This window comes from Pongo pygmaeus, chromosome 6 (assembly GCF_028885625.2).
Source record: "Pongo pygmaeus isolate AG05252 chromosome 6, NHGRI_mPonPyg2-v2.0_pri, whole genome shotgun sequence".
Taxonomy (NCBI): Eukaryota; Metazoa; Chordata; class Mammalia; order Primates; family Hominidae; genus Pongo; species Pongo pygmaeus.
Genome location: NC_072379.2, coordinates 51,601,091 through 51,618,188, shown reverse-complemented (window position 1 = coordinate 51,618,188; position 17,098 = coordinate 51,601,091). Strand labels below are relative to the sequence as shown.

The window sequence follows — 17,098 nt, the reverse complement described above, 5'->3', positions numbered from 1 at the left end:
GTAGATTCTAGTCCAAGTCTGAGTCCAAAGGCCTGAAAACCGGGAGAGTGGATGGTGTACATTTCAGTTTGATTCCAAGTGTGAAGGCAGGAGAAGACCAATGTCCTAGCTCGAAGACAGGCAAGCAGAGTGAATCTTCTTTTACTTAACCTTTTTCTATGACTCAGGCCTTCAGCAGATTGGATGCGGCCCACAAACAGGGGAGGGCAATCTGCTTTTCTTACTCTACTAGATCAAATGTTACTCTCCTCCAGAAACGTCTTCATATGCAGCCGGAATAGTGTTTAACGGAATATCTGAGCACTCCGCAGCCCAGTCAAGTAGTCTCAAAATTAACCGTCACACCTGAATCCCCACCTTTCATCCATTTCTTTTGAGAATTTGGAGCCAAATAAACTGGTGTCTCACACATAACTATGGATTTAGAGAAGGGTATAGTGTGGGTGTTTTCTGGAGAGGCCAGCTTAGGGATGAAAGAGAACACTGTCATTAAACTGGGGTGTGCTTAGAAAATATTGTGATCACCTCTTCTCCCTGACATAACCTAAAACCAGTAGTCACTATGTGGTCAAAATGCTTCCTGTTCTTCTGTCTTTTCCTAGAGAGTCTTCAAAGTATTTTGCTGTTTTTTTCCTGATCCCTGTGTTTGATGAGAGGCTATGGCCATAATCACTTGTTCCTGGGGTTTCTATAAAGAATCCACAGCAGTAGAAATTTGACCCTTCGTTATGGATAGAGAAGCTCTATGACCTTTGCTCACTTTTAGGAACATGTCTGTAAGATGTGTCCATATGTATATGTGCATGTGTTTAAATGAATATGACATCAATGCTCCAAACAGCATCAAACTCCAATATTTCTAAGAAATTCCAGGTCCCAAAGAACCTCACAGGTAAAAGTCCAGTTAGGACCAACCAAAAGAGACCCCTCAACTGCTACCTGCTGTGATGCTAATGGCTCTCTTCTCCCCCAGCCTTCATCTGCTGTTGGAGTCCATACTTCCTCTTTGACATTTTGGACAATTTCAACCTCCTTCCAGATACCCAGGAGCGTTTCCATGCCTCTGTGATCATTCAGAATCTGCCAGCATTGAATAGTGCCATCAACCCCCTCATCTACTGTGTCTTCAGCAGCTCCATCTCTTTCCCCTGCAGGTAAGGGGAGCTCTTACATGGGTCAGACACACTGATGGCCATTGCACTGGGATTCCGCCAACATGTGGGTTTCTCATGTCCAAACTCTCCAGCAGGTTACAGAATCCCCCTTTTATAGATGAGAGGCTTGAGAGTCAGAAATATTCCACTAACATGGCTGATTCAAACCCTGGCCCAGGCCACAGCTGATGTGCTTTTTCCTATACCACAACATCTCCTATAGAAACCGCCTTAATCATGACACATCTAGAAGACCTTGCTTTTGTTCAAAGCATCTTCACATGAATTGCCTCAATACAATTCTATGACAATAATAGGACATGGAGCCTTATTACCATTTTACAGATAAACAAAGTAAGTCTCACATGGTTAATGACATCATTGAGGTTGTATGAATAATTAGCAGAGCTGAAATTAAATCCCTCACACAGTTATTGTCATTCTTCTGTTTTTCTGCTGTTTTTCAGCTGTTTTCCTGCATAAGCCACAGAGGGTAGGTGGAGAATTCCATAGGAGATATAAGAGGAGAACGATTTAAGTCTTAGGCTTAATGCCAGTGGTTGAAGTTTATATCTTGCCATTGCTTATTTGTAGCGATATGTGACCTTGGGCAAGTTATTTAACATCTATAAACCTCAACTTCTTCATCTGTAAAACGGGGCTAATAGCAGTGTCTACCTGTTGGCCTGTGATGTCTCTGTCCTCTGGGCTCTGGTGCTGACCAGTGAGAAGGAGAGCTGTGAGTCATGGAGAATGAAGGTCAGGGTATTACATGTAAAGTGCCTGGCACAGTTGTCTGATCTTTAATACATTTTTCATAATTATTGTCTCTTCACATGTCTACTTGCCTTTTCATTAGGCCAAATTATTTCCCTCCCTGCTTTATTTTGACTTTCTCCAGGGAGCGAAGATCACAGGATTCCAGAATGACGTTCCGGGAGAGAACCGAGAGGCATGAGATGCAGATTCTGTCCAAGCCAGAATTCATCTAGACCCTAGGGCACTGCCAGTGCTAGGCTGAGCACCATCAGCTCTCCCAGGTCCTTGTCACCTGCTTGGGCATGTGCATGGAACCCGAGCCAACTTCACCCCACCCTCGTCATTACTTGGGAGATGCACAAGACAAATGTTCTAATGAGTGCATGCACTGCATTAAGTATTGGCCGACACAAACTCCCCAGTTATTCATGCCAGCCAGGAAGGAAACACCTTCCCTCCCCACCATTCCCAGCCCTCCTTCCCACTGGCCAGCACCTGAACCCAGTGAACACAGGCATCAGTGGTCCAGGGTCCTGGCCTAGAGCCAGTGAGTAGACAGGCAAGCAGAGGGGACAAAGGTAGCTGGGTTATATATGAATATTCTCATTACAATAGAAGAAAATAAAAGACTTAATTAAGCCTATACTTTTCCCCCAGTTTTGGATTGGAGGTTCAGTGCTTGTAGCCAAGAAAGTGTTTGTCCTTGAAATGCCAACAAATTCATTTCCAGGCATTGGCACTTTGCACCTCTTCTGCAGATAGCCTTGGTTTTCAGATGGGTGTGCTGGCAGCAGCCAAGTGCATCTCCTATTCCATCAACAAATGATTTGTGGAAAGAGCATGCTGTTGGCCCTCCAGAACAAGGTGAAATGAAGGGATACTGGTTCTTATAGAAAACAAGTTGTGTTAAAAAAGTCATGGGCCCCTGACTTCCAGCCTCTGAGAGCTGGTCCCTAGAACACACATGTCCTTGAGGCCTTTTTTTTTTTTTTTGACAGAGTCTCGCTCTGTCGCCCAGGCTGGAGTGCAGTGGCACGATCTTGGCTCACTGCGAGCTCCACCTCCCAAGTTCATGCTATTCTCCTGCCTCAGCCTCCCGAGTAGCTGCGACCGCAGGTGCCCACCACTACGCCCAGCTAATTTTTTGTATTTTTAGTAGAGACGGAGTTTCACCATGTTAGCCAGGATGGTCTCGATCTCCTGACCTCGTGATCTGACCGCCTTGGCCTCCCAAAGTGCTGGGATTAGAGGCATGAGCCACCGTGCCTGGCCTGTCCTTGAGGCTTTCTAAGACCTCTCACTCTGTATTTAACACTTGGGCCACTCTGGGCTCCATTCCTCACACCTCAAAGACAAGTCTTCCCATTTTTAAATCCCTGAATCCTCTCTTTAGTTAAGAGCTAGGTTCCTGCAGCTTTTCCAGGCTTAATGTTTCTCTAAGCTCTTTATCGTTTTTGCCTGTCGCAGCCTTTGTCTAGCACCTCGGCCGGGAAGTGCTGGTGGGGCTTATTTTGACAGATCTGGAGTTTGGTACTTATGAGCATAATCCAAGTGAAATATGACTAAATGTTTTCTAGTCAATTTCTCCCCCATCAGATTTTTCCACAAGTGGAAGTGAAATAATTTCATTTGGTCATATATACATCCCACCCCCGGCTCCGGGATGCACGTGAGCACCTTATTTTAGCTTCACGTATATTCTTGACATTAAAATCTCCTTGGCAAAATCCTCCTTCCCAGAATTATTCAGAGCTTAAATCTTTTTTTGTTTTTTGTTTTTTTGTTTTGGCAACTGCTAGTGGAGTCATTAAATTGTTCAGTATATTTTAATAGCACTCCATTCCTCATTACGGTGTCAACTCAAAGTCTGCGTGTTTAAGGTCATATGGGCTTTTTTTTTTTTTCATAAACTCTTTTCAATTTGGTCTGACCTTAGGGAAAGTATCTCTTTAGGAGGAAATCAGACTCCTCACTCACCATCTCTCAGAGAATTAGTCTCTGAATTTGAGGAGCCTGAATAATCTAGTTTTATCTCTGCACAACAGTTTTGAAGGCTGCCTCTCTCTCTGTCCAATCAGCTAAACTTGAGCAACCCTGGAAGCTTTGAGCATTTGAGAAATGCTTTTCAACATTTCACTTTAAATCAAGACGTGCCACAGAAGACCCACGGAACTGTTGCTAAAATAGCTGCCTGCACAGGAGCCAATTAACAGAGCAAAATCTGGCAGATGTCCTACATGGCAAAACAGGAGGACCAGGTTCTTTTGACAGATGCTTTCAATCTTTGTCAAGTCTGGTCTGCAAAATACATTACATGCCTACCTCATCCATCAGTAGAGTCTCCAAGTGAAGGAGAGAGTGGAGTGAGGAGCGTTGTGATCTGTAGAAACTGTGAACATGATTTTTTAGTTGTTGTGATGCTGTCTCTCTCATTTCCCGAGAAGAATGGAGATCAATAAGATAACGGTACAGTTTGCTGCAGGATAATCTACCATTTAAATGAAACTTGCTTTATATTGGTATGGATTCTGGAATTGTCATTTCCATGTATTTGCTGAGCTTGGGGAAACATGATTTAAGCATTATGAAAATAGTGGTAATTGGCCGGGCACAGTGGCTCACGCCTGTAATCCCAGCACTTTGGGAGGCTGAGGTGGGCAGATCATGAGGCCAGGAGATTGAGACCATCCTGGCTAACACACGGTGAAATCCCGTCTCTACTAAAAATACAAAAAGATTAGCCGGGCGTGGTGGCTGGCGCCTGTAGTCCCAGCTACTCAGGAGGCTGAGGCAAGAGAATGGCATGAACCCGGGAGGCAGAGCTTACAGTGAGCTGAGATCACGCCACTGCACTCTAGCCTGGGTGAGAGAGCAAGAATCCGTCTCAAAAAAAAAAAAAAGAAAGAAAGAAAGAAAGAAAATACTGGTAATTAATAGTCTTGTGAGCTTGAACAAATCATTTCACAACTCTGGGCATCGATACTCTCATCTGCAAGATGGGGACAAAATCAGGCTGGAGCAGAGGATCTTGGTGGTTCCTCCCAGACACAGGGAGGAGTCTCTGAGATTGTGTCCAGAGACTGACAGCTTCTGGAATTCTTTCCCCAGGGGACCAATGACTCAGTGACTTAATGCTGAGTCATTTGCCCTTTAGAGGTGTGACTTCCCTGTCTATCACTATGAATGCAGAGAAATATCATTTCCCAACTGAGAAATGCAGTTTGAGCTCTTGGAGAAAATTAGAAGCTTAGTGCTGTGACGTTACTCTTTGTAGCCTTTGATGCCCATGTGGAATCAGAGAAGCCAGCAGGATGATACCTAAAATAAAGGTGCTTACTTCCTGCACCAAGATGTCAAAAAGTCTATGGTTATATTACTGCATGGCAACAGGGACAGGAGAAAATTTAGGAGAGCCAGAGTAGGTGTGCTTACTATATTCAGCCATACTATAGAAAATAAGTGTCTCTACTTTACTGAACTAAATTAAATATGAATGGTAAAAACTTCTCTACTTGCGGGGTACATGTGGAATATAATTTAGTTGAAGTTTACTTTCACTAAGCAACATCTGCCACCTTTTCCCCCAGAAAATGATAACACCTTTTTAATGACTTTCATTTGCGGATAATCATGAGAAAAAAGTGGCCCTTTTAAATCAGCCCAACACGCAGCTTAAACTTCCTAGCTTCATTTGGAAAATTCTGTATACTCATATACAGAAATGACCTTGCCTCTTCCAACTGCATTCACAGTGTCCATCAGAAAAGGCCGCAAGCCTGAGTCTGAGAGAAAAAAGGAAAAAAAATATCTTTAGCAGGAAATAAAGTGATTCTGCTCTTCTAGAATTATCTTAGGTGAGCTACAGACCTGCTGGCAACTCCAATGTTTTCATCATCATTTGAATATACCTCATCTTATGTGCAGATCGACTAGTGTTCCCTGAAGCTTTCCAATTGCATTTAATTGAAGGGAGAGGGCCGTAACTGTTTAGGTGCCAATCTCTGTGTTTTTGGAAACATGAAAAACCCATGCCTCATTTCTCTGCAATTGCATTTTAAGAATACATTACCCACAACAGGCTGGTCCAGTTAACATTTTAAAAGTGCAATTCCAGGCTTACAGAATGTTAAAGTGGATGGAGTCTTATATCATCTGGTCTCATGGTTTTCAGATTGCTCGAAGACTCCAAAGCTGTTCCAAGGAGGTGACTCAATATTTTTACACGGCCGGGCATGGTGGCTCACGCCTGTAATCCCAGCACTTTGGGAGGCCAAGGAGGGTGGATCACCTGAGGTCAGGAGTTCAAGACCAGCCCAGTCAACATGTTAAAACCCCGTCTGTACTAAAAATACTAAAATTAGCCAGGTATGGTGGTGGGCCACCTGTAATCTCAGCTGCTTGGGAGGCTGAGGCAGGATAATCGCTTAAACCCGGGAGGAGTAGGTTGTAGTGAGCCAAGATCACACCATTGCACTCTGGCCTGGGCAACAAGAAGGAAACTCCGCCTAAAAAAAAAAAAAAAAAAATTCTTACACACAACAATAGCATAGAAATCGAAACGCGACTAAATGTAGTTAAATAGTTTCAAGTTCCTTGAATTATCTTGCATGCAAAATGTGGATTAAGATTAGTCATTGATACACCAAGAATGAATGTTACAATTTCAGGGTCATCACTAAAATAATAGAAATGCAAAAACGTATATCTTTCAGACTAAAAGAGAAGGAAAGCTAAGTGACAAGTCACTCAATTTGAAAGAAAGCAAGAAAAGAGAGAAACAGGAACATAAAACAGCTGGGATAAACAGAAAACACATAGGAAGATGGTGGATTTTTTTATCCAAACTTATTAGTAATTGTAAGTGCAAAGAGATTAAATGCCCCAGTTAATAATCAAAGACTATCAGACTGATTTTTTAAAAAATAAATAACTGTCTGCTGTTTACAAAAGACATGCCTAAAACACAAGGATACAGAAAGTTTGAAAATCAAAGAATGGATCAATGTAGTCCATGGAAATTGTAGCTAAAAGAAAGCTGGTAAGGCTATATGAATAAAGACAAAATACACTTTAAGGCAAAAAGTATTAGTAGAGTTAAACAGGGACACTTTGTAATGATAAACATTTTAGTTTAATAAGATGAAGTAATAATTCTGAATTTCCATGCATTTAAAAACTTGGCCTCAAATATATACTTTTAAAAGTTGTCAGAACTGTGAAACAAATAAAAAAATTCACAACCATAATGGGGAATTTTATCACACTTAATGCCAGTAATTAAAGCAGACAAAAATCAGGAACAATCTGGATAATTTGAACAACATGAGTAACACAGAAAGAGCACTTTACCTGACCACCCCCGAACAGACATTTTTTTCAAGCACACATGAAGCAGTTACCAAAGCTGACCACATGCCAGGCCATAAAACAAGCTTCAACACTTCCACAAGATTGAATTCATATAGTCTAGTTTTTCTGATCACGCTGTAATTATGCAGGAACTCAAGAGTAAGAGGATAACTAGAAACTTCTGATAGGTTTGGAAATTAGGAAATACACTTCCGAATAACTTATTGCCAAAAAAGAAAGCATATGAAAATTAGAAAACAATTGTACTGAATGCTAATGAAAATATTATGTATTAAATATATGGGATACAAATAAAACAATACTTAAAGAAAAAAGAGAAGGATTAAAAATCAATAAACAAATTATCTATCTTATGAAGTTAGAAAAATTTACCAAATTAAACTCAAGGGAAGTAGAAAGAATAAAATAATAAGAATAGGAGTAAAATTAATGAAATAAGAAACAAACATAATAAAAAGCCTCAACAAAGATCAAATTCTGTTCTTGAAAAAAATTAAATTAATAAACCTCTGGTGAGACTGATCAAAGGAAGAAAAAGAGAGAAGGCACGAATAAACAGTATTTTTTAAATAATATCACTATAGATCCTAGAGTCAATCAAAAGATAATAAAAGGATATTATGATCAAGCTTATGTCAAAACAAATTGAAAATATAGATAAATGGGAAAACATATAATTGACCCAAGAAGAAACAAAATCAGAATAGTAGCATAACTGCTAAAGAAAGAGAATGTCTTCATTGGTGAGCTCTGCTAAAATTTAAGGACAAAGCAACACTAATTTTATAGTCTTCAGTAAAATAGAAAAAGTGTGACTTTTCAGATTATTTATGAGGCTAAAGAAACCTCAATATCAAATGCTACAAAGGTATTACAAGAAAAAAATTGCAAGTCAATTTTGCCACAAAAATACGTGCAAAAATTCCAAAAAAAAATTACCAATCAAGTTCAGCAAAACATAACAAGGCTAACATATGTGACAAAACTGGTTTCATTCCAGGAATGCAATGTTGGCTTACTATTAGAAAATCACTCAACTCATTACATTAATAGATTACAGGACAAAATAATATATTAACTCAACAGATGCAGAAAAAAAAGTTTGATAAAAATTTTTGACCTCCAATTATGGTAAAAGATATTCACAAACTTGGGATAGAAGACAATTTCTTAAACCTTAAAGTTTACCTGCAAGAAAGCCACAGGAAACCTATACTTAATGGTGAAGCTTTGAAGATGTTCCTTTTGAAATAAAGAATAAGTGAAGAATGCCAGCATCATCACTTCTATTCAACAGTGAAAGAGATCCTAGCCAATGCAGTAAAACAAGAAAAAAAAATAAGATAAAAGGTATATGGATTCATAATAAATAATAAAAACTGACAATATAGATATAAATATATAGCTGAATATCCAAAATAATATACAGATAAGTTATTAGAATTAATCAAGAAGTTTAATAAGGTTGCAGAATACAAAAATCAATATTATTTCCACATAGCAGCAATAAATAAAAATTTTAATTTTTAAAGTTTTGTAGAAATGAAGGGAAAGCTTCCTTTTTGCCCTTGGAGGCTTCACTGAAAAATCAAGTCATAAAAAGGCAGAAAAATAAGAGAAAAACATACAAATTTATTACTCCTATGCACACAGGGAAAATCGGAGAGATTGGCCAATACTTCATTGGGTACAGATGCTTGTAGAGCCTTCTTCTTAGGGGAAAGAGAGATGGGGAAGTGTGGATGATTTTAGGGGAATAATAAATGATTTTTAGGAATTTGGTGGGCTTGAAGAAAACGATGGTCCAGGACAGAGTCTGTTGGGCTCACAGAGCAGACTTTTGTTTGTCCAGGTTTGTTGATAGACTTTCATCTTCCTTTTTGTGATACGGGTTCAGTTAATGAAAACTCAGGGAAGGGACCGGAAGTCATTGTTTTCTTCTTTGGTAAGTCTAGAATTAGGCAGATAAGGAAACTTCATGATTGAGAGGCAGGAGGAGGGAGAGGAGAAACAATTGTTCTCCCTGGTAAGAGAACTGAAAACGGGTCCAGTCTTTATGTAGATAGGGGAGAAAATCTCTTCTAGCATCTGTTGATCTCTAAAGGCCTTTAATTCAAAATATATTATAATACCATGAAGCCATATTTTAGGGTAAAGTTCCATGAGCTCCTGCATTTGTTATTTACAATAGCCTTAAAAAATGAAATTCGTAGGAGTAAATTTATAAAAGGTATGTAAATCTCTATGGAGAAATTATAATACTATTGAGATATATTCTAAAAACTAATGAAATGCAGAAATATATCATGACTATTGTTCGGAAACTGAATATCCTAAGATAATCAATTTTCAAATTGATCTCTGAAGATTCAGTAGAATGCCAAGAGGAATTTGGTAGAACTTGGTAAGATGTCTCTAAAATTTATACAGAGATGCAAAGGGCCAAAAATAGCCACAACACTGTTCACTAAAAAGGAAAAAAATGGGAGACCTTAACTAACCACATATCAAACTTATCATGAAAGAATAATAATGAAAGCTGTGGTATGGGCACTAAAGTAGACAACTTAGCAAATGGAATAGAAAAGGAGTCCAGGGAAACATGCCCACATATAGGTAAACGATTTGTTTCAGTGGTAACATTGCAAAGCAGTAAGGAAAGGGTGTTGTTTTCAATTATATAAAAAACTGGACATTTATGTGGGAGAAAGTTTAAATGAAAATCTCCTGGATTATATGTCAAATTGGTTCCAGGTGGATTATAGACCTAAATTCACAAGACAATACGACGTTGAAAAAATAATGTGACAAAACACAAAACACTGTACTCATGAAGGAAAATATTGATACATTTAATTACTTAAAACTAGAAATTTCTGTTCATCAAAGTATAGTAAAAATGTGAAAAGACAAGCTACAGAATGGAAAATGACATTTGCAAAATATATAATTGACCAAGATCTAGTATTTGTAATATATAAAAACTACTGCAAATCAGTAAGAAAAAGATTTTAAAAGACAATAGAAGACATAGAAAAATGAGCAAGAATTAACTTCAGAAAAGAGGTTATCCAAATGGACAAAAAACATATGAAAAGGTGTTTAATCTCATTAAAAAGCAAGGAAAAGTAAATTAAATCACAATGATATATGAGTATGCATATTGGCATAACTTAAAACCTTTGACAATATCAAATGTTGGTGAGGATGTAGAGCATCAGAAATGCTTATCTTGTGTGAACTGGAGAATAATTAGTACAACTATTCTGGAAAATTACGTGCCTTAAACTAGTAAAACTAAGGATTTGTGTTTCCTGTGACCTTGAAATTCCACACTGAGTACACACCCTACAGAAGTGTAAATTATGTGCACCATAATAGATATGAAAAATATTTGTAATAGCACTAATTATAAGAGCCTCAAATTGGAGGCAAAACAAATGCCTATTAGCAGTAGAACAGATAAATAAATTCTGGTGTATTCATACAATGGAATACTTTACAGCAACAAAAAAATGAAGAAACTGCATATGCTTGCAGCAACATAAAAAAACTTTAAAAATATAATATAAAGGTCAAAGACAGAGACATTAAAGATACCATATGATCTCATTTATTTGAAATTCAAAACTAACCAAAATTAAATTATCATATTTAGCAATGCACACATAGGTAATTGTATTAGTCCATTTTTCACACTGCTGATAAAGACATACCTAAGACTGGGCAATTTACAAAAGAAAGAGGTTTATTGGACTTACAGTTCCACATGGCTGGGGAGGCTTCACAATCATGGCAGAAGGCAAGGAGGAGCAAGTCACATCTTACATGGATGGCAGCAGTCAAAGAGCAAGCTTATGCAAAGAAACTCCCGTTTTTAAAACCATCAGATCTTGTAAGACCCATTCACTATCACAAGAACAGCATAGGAAAGACCCATCCCCATGATTCAGTCGTCTCCCACTGGGTCCCTTCCACAACATGTGGGAATTATGGGAGCTACAGGATGAGATTTGGGTGGGGACACAGATCCAAACCATATCAGTAATAAAACTGTAAAGCAAAGCAGGAAATCACTTTTTATAAGAGTCCAGATTGAAATATCTTTGTGGGGAGAGGGAGGAGATGTACAGAGAGGGGCTGGCAGAGTCTCTTTTTTGCTCTAGGTGGCAGGTTCAGAGTGTTCACTTTATTTTGGAAGCAGTGCAGAGAAGGGAGCCAGACTAGAAACAGGGAGGTGATCAACTGGGTCTTTGTTACATACAGAAAACAGCAGAGACAGCTGAAAGATCCTTCTCTGTGTTCAGAGCCATCATCTATCATTAGCATCCAGTGATAGCAGGAACATTGATGCCAACATTTTTCAAAGTCTGCAGAAACGACTTAGCTCCTCCACAGAGCCTTGTGAGTCAGTTCAGAAGAAATCAATATCCATCTTCTGTTCTCTTCTTGCCTGCCGAGGGGACCTGGAATCCTTAAGCTTTTGCTCCTGGTTTCCCACTTCAATATTCATCCAAAGAGTCTCCTCCTGCTTGTTTTCATTCTTTCTGCCCTTCCTTGTCCCCCAGGGTGGAGATCTCAAGTGTATAATACCCCACTATGTGGTGATGTTAGCCCCAGAGCACAGCTGAACACAGCGTTCCTCAGGAGAGGATTCATCCTCTACATAGGGAACACTGGAGATATTGCTGCCCTAACTCCAAAGAACTAATCACCAAAGCTTGGGACTTTGGGCCCATGGTAGGCAACTGGAAGAGTTATCTGGGGCAAATGGTGTAACTCAAACATCATCATAACTATCTGACAGACTTTAAGTAGGCCAATTCAATGTTCTCAAACCTGGCTGCATCATGAATCACTCAAGGAATTTATTTTTTATCCAGATTTCTGAACCCCTAACCCCAGAGATTCTGACTTACTAGGTTCTGGGTAGAACATGGAAATCTGTATTTATAGCAACTCACCCAGGCGATTCATCCAGGTGGCTCTGGTGCAACTCTTCAGTGGGCTGATACTTAGGAGCATCCCAGGGGGTCAGAGCTCAAGTACCTTATGGCCAGGAACTGTGTAGACCTCCTTTGCTTACATCGAAGTGGTTTCCCCTGGTCCAACCGGAACACGAATGTTCTCCTGAGTCCAACTTTATCACTTCTTCTAACCGTCTAGATATCTGCTAGTAAAACTCAAGACATCTCTAATTCTTCCTCTTTCCACTAGAGATTAAATGCATTTTTTTCACATAAAGATGGACTTTAATCTCATGTAGTTATGCATGCATATAAATGCCCAAACAAGAGCCAAGTTGGGAAATATGGCCATGTGTTGATGTGATGTCTTGGAACAAGGAAGGACACCTCTGCAGAGGTGTTTTGAGGGCTATAGCAACATGCTGATGTGATACCTTATCAAAGCACTCTAGAGCAGCCATTCTTAAATATTTTGGCCTCAAAAAGACCGAACAAGTCCTTTCTGATTTCTTACGTGTATTGTACACATTGATATTTACATGGATATTTATAATCCATTTGTGTTAAAAATTAAAACTGAAAAAATATTTGTTTATAAGTCATTTACAAATAACAATAATAAACTCACTATATTAACATAAATATCTTTTATATGAAAATAACTATTTTCAACAAAATTTACTAAGAAAAGTGACATTGTTTTAACTTTATGCAAATCTTTTTAAGTTTGACTTAATAGAAGACAGATTTTCATATCTTCTATATTCAATCTGTTGCAATATGCTGTTTTGATGGAAGTATATAAGGAAAATCAGTCTTCACAAATATGTAGTTAGAAAAAAAAATATTTTAATCTGCCTCTGCACTTAATCTGTTGCATTATAACATGCCATGTAACCTCTGGAAAATTCCACTGTACACATGACAGAACAAAAATGAAAAAGGCAAGTAACATTTTGGTACTGTTATAAAAAGAGTTTTGACCTCACAGACCCCCAAGATTCTCAGACTTGGCCCCTCCTTCCCCACTCTCCCCACCCCCATCCTAGTTCTGGACCATGCTTTGGAGACTGAAGACTGCTTCTTCAAAGAAAAGCAGTATGCTCCTTCTTTGCCAATGGAGAGCCATTGCTGTAACACTGTTCTCTTGGACACAAAGCTGAGCCAGATGAGGCAGGCAAGCTAAGGGACTGTTTGTATCCATTTGCAGAGCTAGTGAAAGCGCTAACTTATAGCCAATGCTGACTGGGGCTTCGTTCCAGGCAATAAACACCTCAACAGGTTCACTTGGTGATTAAACCCGCCTCTGCTGGAGGCAAGAGCCCAATGCCCTACTCACACTGGGGACAGGTGATTGCTTGAATTGAGGAAGAGAATACACAAGATTCACCTCAAAGTTGATGGCATTTGCCAGGGTTCTGAGTCTGAGCAACAAACAGCACTCACGTTTGTCAGAATGAGCCTCTGAGCCACCTCCCCATGAACTTGAGCAGTTCCCCTTCTGAGAATATGTTTCCCTCAGATATCTGCTTGTCCAACATCCTTGCTTTCCTCAGATCTTTGCACACATGGTGCTTTCTAAGAGAGGCCCACCCAGACTACATTGTTTAATACTGCAGCTGCCAGCCCAGCAATCTGGATGCCCGACCATCCGGCATTTTTCTTTTGCAGTAGTATGTGTTGCTTTCTAACATACTGTACAATGTGCTTATTGGCTATTTTTATTGTTGATATCTCCCATGAGACAAAGATCTTTGTTTTATTCAATGTTGTATTCCCAAGGACAGAACCACACCCAAAATAGAGTGGATACCAATAAATATTAGCTTAATTAACACACAGGTAATATTTACACATGGAGGGGCAGAGGAGAACATCAGCTTCCTGTAAGCAGCCTAATCCCAAGAGAAGGGGAAGGCAGAGCTGAGCATGCTTGGTTTATTCTCTGCAAATTCATGATGCATGGTTCAGCCGTTCCTTTTCATCAGAGTGACTGAAGGGCAAATAGGAATTGGGAATGTGATATCTCCACAGTGAAAGAAGACATCAGGAATGGAAAAGAATAACCCACCCCTGATATCCCTAACAGTTTGTTCTTAACTCATTTGCATTCAACTCCTAAGCCCATGCTCAGTTTAAGCCTGTGGTGATCCTCAGAGATCAGAAATTCCAGCAAGAGCATTCTGCTCCCTCTTCAACAGGCACTCCCCCAGTGCCAACCATTGCACCTGCGCCCTTTGTTTCCTTATTGTTTCTCAGCTCCAAAGCCACCCTTCTATTCACTTCTCTTGATGGTGGGGCGAGTACTTTGCAAACCAAATTTCTCAGACTACCTCAATCATTGACTTCCTGTCTGCCAAAAGGAGATAGGCAGGAGACTGGAAACAAGCAAAAGCATAATTGCGGGAGTGGGAGTCGGGGGGTGGCAGTGGGCAGTTCTTCCTCCAAGCCCTAGCCTTGCCATCTCCTCAGTTACTAGCAGCTTCCAGGCACTATTTGTCCTCCGTTGCATGGAGCTCACCCCCAGAATCCCAGCATCAGCCCTGGGGCCTCCTCTGAACTCTTAGGATAACTCTACCCTTTATTTTTTGTTCCTCCAGTCTTAGGAATATTAGCAGCTTTCTGCAGTTAGACTCTCTATGTTACGCCTCCTTCCTGCTCTTTCATTCCTCCAATAGCCATGGGATCAATTCCCTGCATTGAGTCTCTCTATCTAAAATACCTAATGTGGTTTCTCTTTCCTTGCCTGGATGGACCCTAACTCATACAGCTTCTCTGTAGATACTTTTGGGAACATCAGTGGACAAGTTAGAATTCATCCCCAGGGAGCTCTGATGTGGGTCAGAAAGTTTACTAGTTAAATTTCTGCAAGACTGCAAATACATTCCTTATTCCATTTCTCTTTCCTAAGTATGCCCTTCTGCATTGTCCAATATAACTGGGGTGACCATACACACCAATGCATCCAAGACAGTCCAGGGTTTTGCCTGTTATCCCAGCAAAATTATTAATATAGCCTCCTTTCTCTCTCAAAACTATCTAGTTTGGGTGATAAATTATATGGTCACTGTAAATATAGACCATCATATGTTCTACAGTGAAATTCAATGATGACATTAAGATACTACAGCAAGGAGGCATCAAGCTACCTGACTGCAAACTATACTACAAGGCTACAGTAACCAAAACAGCATGGTACTGGTACCAAAACAGATATGTAGACCTATGGAACAGAACAGAGGCCTCAGAAATAATGCCACACATCTACAACCATCTGATCTTTGACAAACCTGACAGAAAAAAGCAATGCGAAAAGATTCCCTATTTAATAAATTGTGTTGGGGAAACAGGCTAGCCATATGCAGAAAACTGAAAGTGGAGCCATTCCTTACGCCTTATACAAAAATTCACTCAAGATGGATTAAAGACTTAAATGTAAGACCTAAAACCATAAAAACCCAGGCAATACCATTAGGACATAGGTATGGGCAAAGACTTTATGACTAAAACACCAAAAGCAAAGGCAACAAAAGCCAAAATTGATAAATGGGATCTAATTAAACTAAAGAGCTTCTGCACAGCAAAAGAAACTAACATCAGAGTGAACAGGCAACCTACAGAATGGGACAAAATTTTTGCAATCTATCCATCTGACAAAGGGCTAATATCCAGACTCTACAAAGAACTTACACAAACTTACAAGGAAAAACAACCCCATCAAAAAGTGGGTGAAGGATATGAACAGACACTTCTCAAAATAAGACATTTATGCAGCTAACAAATGTATGAAAAAAGTTCATCATCATTTGGTCATTAGAGAAATGCAAATCAAAACCACAATGAGATACCATCTCACGCCAGTTAGAATGGCAGTCCTTAAAAAGCCAGGAAACAACAGATGCTGGAGAGGATGTAGAGAAATAGGAATGCTTTTACACTTTGGTGGGAGTGTAAATTAGTTCAACCATTGTGGAAGACAGTGTGGTGATTCCTCAAGGATCTAGAACTGGTAATACCATTTGACCCAGCAATCCCATTACTGGGTATATACCCAAAGGATTATAAATCATTCTACTATAAAAACACATGCACACATTTGTTTATTGCAGCACTGTTCACAATAGCAAAGACTTGGAACCAACCCAAATGCCCATCAATAGACTGGATAAAGAAAATGTGGCACATATACACCATAGAATACTATGCAGCCATAAAAAAAGGATGAGTTAATGTCCTTTGCAGGGACATAGATGAAGCTGGAAACCATCATTCTCAGCAAACTAACACAGGAATAGAAAACCAAACACCGCATGTCCTCACTCCTAAATGTCAGTTGAACACTGAGAACACATGGACACAAGGAGGGGAACATCATACACTGGAGCCTGTTGTGGGGTGGAGGGCTAGGAGAGGGATAGCATTAGGAGAAATACCTAATGCAGACGACTGGTTGATGGGTGCAGCAAACCAGCATGGCACGTGTATACCTGTGTAACAAACCTGCATATTCTGCACATGTATCCCGGAACTTAAAGTATAATAATAAAAAAAAAGAAAAAAAAAGATACTCCAGCAATAAAATACCAATTACAAGATGTTCCAAACTTGAATATAAACTCCTTCTTATCATGAATTTTCTGAAATTAAAATTAAATGATTAAGTTCAATGATTAATGTACAAAGATATTAAACCCCAAAGGAGTTGAAGTCCAAAATCATATTCTCTTCACCTTGTAATTAAAAGTTCAAAGAAAATTAATGTCCAAAATATATCCCAATTTCTTATCCAACTGCTTTGTTATATTTCTCAATGTTCCTAGGCCATGCAGAAAATGTTGGAGTTGAGAT

At 39.4% G+C, this 17,098-nt stretch overlaps 1 protein-coding gene across 5 annotated transcripts in view; it reads left to right on the top strand.

The window, feature by feature from the left end:
- NPSR1 (neuropeptide S receptor 1) overlaps nt 1-17,098 on the top strand; it is a 233,563-nt gene that overhangs the window by 202,845 nt on the left and 13,620 nt on the right. For 3 of the 5 annotated variants that reach the window (XM_054496684.1, XM_054496682.1, XM_054496685.1), the window contains one exon: nt 974-1,154. In XM_054496684.1, coding sequence (XP_054352659.1) covers nt 974-1,154 — 181 coding nt within the window. Of the gene's footprint in view, nt 1-973; nt 1,155-2,055; nt 2,471-17,098 lie in introns of those variants that run through there. The other 2 variants (XM_054496686.1, XM_054496683.1) reach the window with 1 other exon arrangement.